This window comes from Gekko japonicus, unplaced genomic scaffold (assembly GCF_001447785.1).
Source record: "Gekko japonicus isolate JY-2015 unplaced genomic scaffold, Gekko_japonicus_V1.1 scaffold16, whole genome shotgun sequence".
NCBI classification, from domain to species: Eukaryota; Metazoa; Chordata; class Lepidosauria; order Squamata; family Gekkonidae; genus Gekko; species Gekko japonicus.
In genome coordinates, this window is record NW_015169777.1 from 43,471 (window position 1) to 49,470 (window position 6,000).

Here is a 6,000-nt window from a genome sequence, read left to right on the forward strand (position 1 = left end):
TAGTGTGCTCAGGTGATCAGGAAGCTAGGTGCCAGCAGGTAGCATCAGCTCTATGAGTTCTTGCACTTGGGAGGGGGTGGAGACAGAGTCCATCCTTCTCTCCAAAGTGAGACAAGGCCCTGCCTCCATTCTTAGAAAATAGAGGTTCCTTCCTTTTTTGTGTTAATAAGATGAGTATGACAGAGGTGCATCCCTTTTCACATAAGCGAAATATCATGAGACTTGCAGGCCCCCTGGAGTACCGTATAGTTTGAGAAAAGCTGGCATAAGGAACAGATGAGCCACATTGTCCTCTTGGCATTCACGTCTTTATAGGTTTAAAGCTAGAAGAGAGCTTTTGGCCTCCACCAAAAACATCACTGTCCGACTTTATCAACTGACATTCCACCCAAGAAGCTTTTTACAAGCATGAAAGTGCAACATTCATTGTCGAAGGAAACAGCTTTGGACACAATAGTTTCATTTTGTTTAGATTTATAGCTTCCCTGGTCTCTAAACAGCCATATAAGGGAAGGCTGTTATTCTTCACGTTTTCGAAAAGGGGGATGGAGTTTGAGAGAACATCCCCACAATGGCCATGGTTGAGCTAGTATGTGACCCCAGATCTCCAAAGTCAATGGAGCCCCACTGCTTCTTCTTGTTGTTCCAGCATTTAGCACAAAGTAGGATATGGTCTGATGAAGGACAGAAAGATCTTTCAAACAGCACTGACAAATAAGCAGGCAGAGACAAAGAAAAGGGGAACTGAAGCTTTCGGCTGTAGCTATGGGATTCCAACCATGACACCTGTGGGCCTTTTGTAGGGGGGGGGAACACACTTTGCTTTCTTCTCTGCTTCATGAGGTGTAGCAACTTGATTGCATTCTATAGAAGGTAGCATTCCTAGGATTTTTCAAGGATGATCAATCCTTCATCAGAGCTCACATTCTGTAGTTCAAACTGCCCCTGCAAAAACACATTCCCACACTGCCTGGAAAATAATTTCCAAGCTAGAAATCTTCAGCCATAATTATCTCCTCGGTTCAGTGTTGTGAATAAGCCACACAACATCAAACAGAATACATACAGCTCTAAAAGAGGCATCCAGAGGCCAGTGGCCAAAGCAGTGCTGCAGAAAGACATAGAGCTTCTGTTGAACGAATCGGGGCATCACAATCCTGTAAAGAAACCAAAATACAGAAGCCCCATAATATAAATAAATGCCAGGAAAAGAAAAAGATCTACACTTTTAATGAGGACAATAAAAACATATATTTTTTCAGTTTAAACATGCAGCAAAGAATGTATTTCTCCTGCACATAAGCTTAACTGATACAATTTCTCCCTGAAGAGCCATGAAAATGTGAGAGCTGATTCTATGAGACTAGCAGATGGAGACCAAAAAAGAAAAGAAAAGCCTCCAGTTTCACAGCCAGCATCCTGACCACTACCATCAGCCCAAGCAAGGTCAGTGGAAGAGAGAATAGTTATATATTTACTCATTATTCTCATCAAGGAACAAAGTCTGGATTCCCTGTGTCCAAGGCTGAAAATAGTGACAGGGCCATGGAGGAAAAAAAAGGCAAAGCTTGGACTTGCTTCAGGTTCCCTTTTTTGAAAATGGATAGAGGGTAGACTTCTGGGGATGTGGTAGAAAGGTGGAAGTTAAATTCTAGATTCCTTAGGGAAAGAGGCCTCTCTGTCCCTCAGACCAAGCCTGCTGGAGTAGAAACACATCATAATGTACTCTCATGGGGCATGATTGGCCTCTCCAGATTTGCAATGGCTTAGATCCCATAGATGATTTCTACATATGGAAGAGATTTGTGTTCATACACCAGGACTTCCCCCTTCCACAGCCCAAAATGTCCCCAGAAATGCTGCTCCTGGGGGACAGGGGATCCCAAACAATATTTTGGGGTGGTGGTGAGATTCACAGGACTGAACCAGGAGGGGAAGAGTTGGCAAAAATTGCACCCTACATCAATGGAAATTCTCCATGGGATCCACAGCAGTACAGATGTTCTGGTGGACAACAAAACCATATTGGTAAAGAGACTTGGGAAAAGAGAACTTCTTTGTCCTCTGCTGATGGGAGCAGGAGTTGCTGCTTTTCAGAGTCAGTGCATCAGGCAACTGCACTAGCCAGAGTGTTCAGAATGTGCAGTCAACCAACAGAAAATCTGTAATAAGAGGGGTTAGCATTGCTCTGGCAATAAGAGATTGTCCCTAGCAGTCAGATGCAAGAACACAAACATGGTGAATTATAAAAATTCACAGTGGGCAGTATCTTACCATCCCATGTGCAGAAGGTGTCTTTTCCTGGATTTCTGACCCCCAAGAAAGATCATTCCTGGGCCTGCAGAATCTGGGCACAGGAACAGCCACACTAGTTAGGAGGCTGGAGTGAGGAAAAGACAAAGAGTTGAAATCACTCCTCCTTCCCCTTTGACAAGCAAAGATTCATTGAGAGGAGGGGATAATTTCACCCCCTTGTCCCTCCTCACTTCCACCTGTTGATCCTCATAGCTTTTACATGGATCCTATGACTCCGCGAATGATGTTTCTGTCACTTGGAAACAGCTGCAGCAATGGAAAAAATCATGGGAAATGTACCTTCCACACCCATATTGTAGGATACTGCCCAGTGTGTTCAGTAAACGCCCCAGTGGCTTTGAAGCAAATAAAAATCTACCAAGCTTCATCTAGTATTCACTCAAAATTTCCTTGCCTGTTGGGGTTTCAACTCATACACACTGCACATGCAATCATTTCTGTTCTAAGTAAGGAAAAACCTTACCTCTTGAATTCCGCCAGAGGGCTGGCAGTGTGCGAATGAGCTGAAGGAGAAACTGGCTCTGGCTTCAGGCTGTTGCTGAAAGCATGTAGGTGCTTCACAAGCAACCGGATCACCAACACATGCTCCTCAGTGGGTTTAAACAACTCCTGGATTGAAAGCACGAGGAGGAGAATGAAAGAAGTCATCTCCCTGTCATGAAGGGAGACCAGTACAGAGATAGCTACAGGGGCAGAAGCTTAAGCAAAGAGACTATTTAGGTTAATTCCTGATTGGCCACTGTTAGCCAAAAGCAGAATGAGTTCATTTTCATCCTAAGCACAGGAAGATACAGAACAGCTTCCTTACAGCTGTGGTAAGGAAAGGAAGAACTCATTCTAGTAGAGCTTTGACAAGTGGCCATCGAAGGCTAGCAAAAGAAATGGCCCACTACATTTTCTTATTCAGGTCACAGTGGCCAGATAAGACCGAGGGATCCAGTGATCAAGAGGACTGTAGAATGTGTAAGTGGAACCTTTGTGACGCAATCCTTCTATCAGGCATAAGCATCCAGGACCAATAGGTCTCAAACTGATGGATTCCTTGGGCTTGTCTGCAGTTTTCAGAGCAATGGAAATCACAGCAGCTTGTATTAGGAGCCTGCTCTGATCAGCATTGTTTCAAGCAACAAACCCAGCTAGGTAGCCATCAGTAAAGGCAGAGAGACCAAAATCAATGCTGCAACATGCTCTGTGCAATGTTCCCAAATTTTGTCTTCTGCAATTATGCAATTATGAAAACCTTGCAGAATTTCCTATTTTGGACACTTTATTATAGATTCAAATATTGGGGGTTCCAAAATTAAAAGCATTTTGTTTTGTGGGGAGAAACAAGGTGAAATTATGCAATTATGAAAGAGGAGTTGGATTCACAGGATGCTTGTAAATAGTACTTGCAAGTGGGAAATGAAATAGTACTTGCAAGTGGGCTATGAATACAGAAGAACGTAGCTTAGGCTTAACCATCACTCCCATAGTAAAGGCGTTTTCAAGCACACTAGTTTTATAAGCATGGAGTCTTTTTAAAACTGGCAAAGATGTAAACTTCTAGGATAGCCTCCCTAGAACAGCAGTGAAAAACAAAATGCCTTATTGACCTTTAAAATACAGAAAAGGATCAACTGGCTTTAACCAGGTGCTGCAGTTGGGGCTTGTGAACTTCAATAAGGTTTTTCCAGTTCCCTCCAACCAGAGCAGCAGAGATTCCTACAGCTCATCACAGGACATTGGAGGTGTGCATGTGAAGCAGGGTAAATACTTCAAAGAAGCTGTTACAGATCCCTGGGAAGGATGGAGGACAGGTGCTTTATGCCCTTCTTGTGTCTGGGAGTCTTGGCTTCCGTTGCAACATACCGCATAACCCACTTGCTTGAGCCACACATTCTGCTTTACTCAATTCTTCCTTAAGTCCTGCAGGAACCTAGTTTATCTCTCTTCTCTGCTTGAGACAAAAAAAGTCCCCTTCAGGGCTTTTTCAGTGGTGGTAGTTCAGTTTTGGAATGCTCTCCCTCTTGAGGCTCACCTGGCCCCTTACCTGGTCAAAACATCTCTGTTCATCTAGGCTTTTAACTGAGAGGTTCCATTCTTTTAAAGCTGTGTTATGGTCTGCTTCTAGTCTGACAACTGTTTTATAAATATCATTTCAGCATGCTCAATATTTGTTTTATGCTGTTTTTATGCACTGGCTTATTTTGTTGTGCAGTTTTAATTGTGAGCTGTGAGCAGTTCTCTGGAGAGGAAGCATATAAATTTTCTAAATAAATAAACTGGTGCAGAGGATCCTGTTTGGGGGCAGTGGTTGAGGCTACAGTGTCAAATACCACACACTGCCTCTGGGCAAGTGATGCCTTCATATTTTAAAGGAATAGCAACAAACACGGGAAACACGGCAAAGACAAACGTAAAGAAACACCGTGTTTGTTCTAACATGGTGTTTCTTTACTTTCATATTTTAAAGACCTGTTCTAAAACAATGAGAAATAGAAAGCTGCTGTTTTCTTTTGTTTTTAAAGATAACCAAGATGTCATGAATGAACTGTACACAAGAAATCATTATGAAATGTAGACTCAAGGAGGAAGAGCTGCAGGCTTACAACAAACCCAAAAGGAATGATTGAGCAGGCACATTTTTTGCACAATCTGCAAATGTGCAACCACAAAGGAATCACTTCAAGCTCCTCAGATTTCCTTTTCCTGGGACATTATTAGCAATCTCTTTCACTAAGACAAGAGACATGCCACCATCAATTCCCTATTCCAAGCAAAAAATTTAAGCGCAAATACATTAACCTGCTAGCAAACACCTGAAGTAATGGGGCATTAAAAGCCTCTTCCCTTATAAAGAAGTGTAAAGTAGGCCCACTGCTCTTTGTAACCACACTAATTATCTAGAATTCTCTCTTCGCATCCCAAATTCTGGCAGCTGTCAATGGATACATTTTAGGGGTTCAGTGGTTGAGCTGTCAGGAGTCTAAGTTCAAACTAAGTAACATTTGATTTTATTTGACCATCAACAAGAAACAAGAGCATCACCCATTCACCCCCAACACTGGAGAAGGCTCAGAGGCACTGTCAAGGACTGAAGAGCCTTATGCAGTTTTGAATTGGGTGAGGGAGAAGCAAGAGTATTAGTGGCTGTCTAGCAACTACATGATGCATTCTTCTACACCTACCCTAGTTTCTGGGTTGAGGAGCATAGCAGGTCATTGCTCCATCTATGGGGGAGCTCAGTAGTCCTAAGCCAAGCCGTGTATACAGCATTAGGACTGACACAGGAGAGAGCACTAACTTAAATCTTGTCCCCAGAGGAAGTATCACATTCAGGGGTATCTGAAGGTCCAGACCTGGCTTTTGTTCTCCAGCTTCTTGTACTCCCTTTTCAGCAAGATGGGGAACTTCAAGTGCCTAAAGCAACTAACTGCCATAACCTGGCCTCACCCTGTGGCAGAAAAACTAACTGTCCAGGGCATCTTGGCACCTATACCCATCCGACTGTACTTTCCCCCACCTGTGCCTACACCACACTTTGAAGACTGCATGAAGGAACGAGGGATTTAAAAAATGAAATGAAAAGAAAAGATGGAAATACTTGATATGTATGGAGGGCCTGGTAGCTGGATTGGGCAGGACTACTGTGGTGAATACTGGACATACTGAGCCGGTAGTGCAGAACCTCCAGCTGAGAGA

General features: G+C 43.2%; 1 protein-coding gene across 4 annotated transcripts in view; it reads right to left on the reverse strand.

Moving 5' to 3' along the window:
• Positions 1–6,000, reverse strand: part of SMPD4 (sphingomyelin phosphodiesterase 4) — a 28,233-nt gene that overhangs the window by 9,675 nt on the left and 12,558 nt on the right. For 2 of the 4 annotated variants that reach the window (XM_015416690.1, XM_015416689.1), the window contains exons 10-12: positions 5,903–5,992; positions 2,780–2,925; positions 1,067–1,157 (exon numbers count right to left, since the gene is read on the reverse strand). In XM_015416690.1, coding sequence (XP_015272176.1) covers positions 1,067–1,157; positions 2,780–2,925; positions 5,903–5,992 — 327 coding nt within the window. The remainder of the gene's footprint in view (positions 1–1,066; positions 1,158–2,779; positions 2,926–5,902; positions 5,993–6,000) is intronic. The other 2 variants (XM_015416692.1, XM_015416691.1) reach the window with 1 other exon arrangement.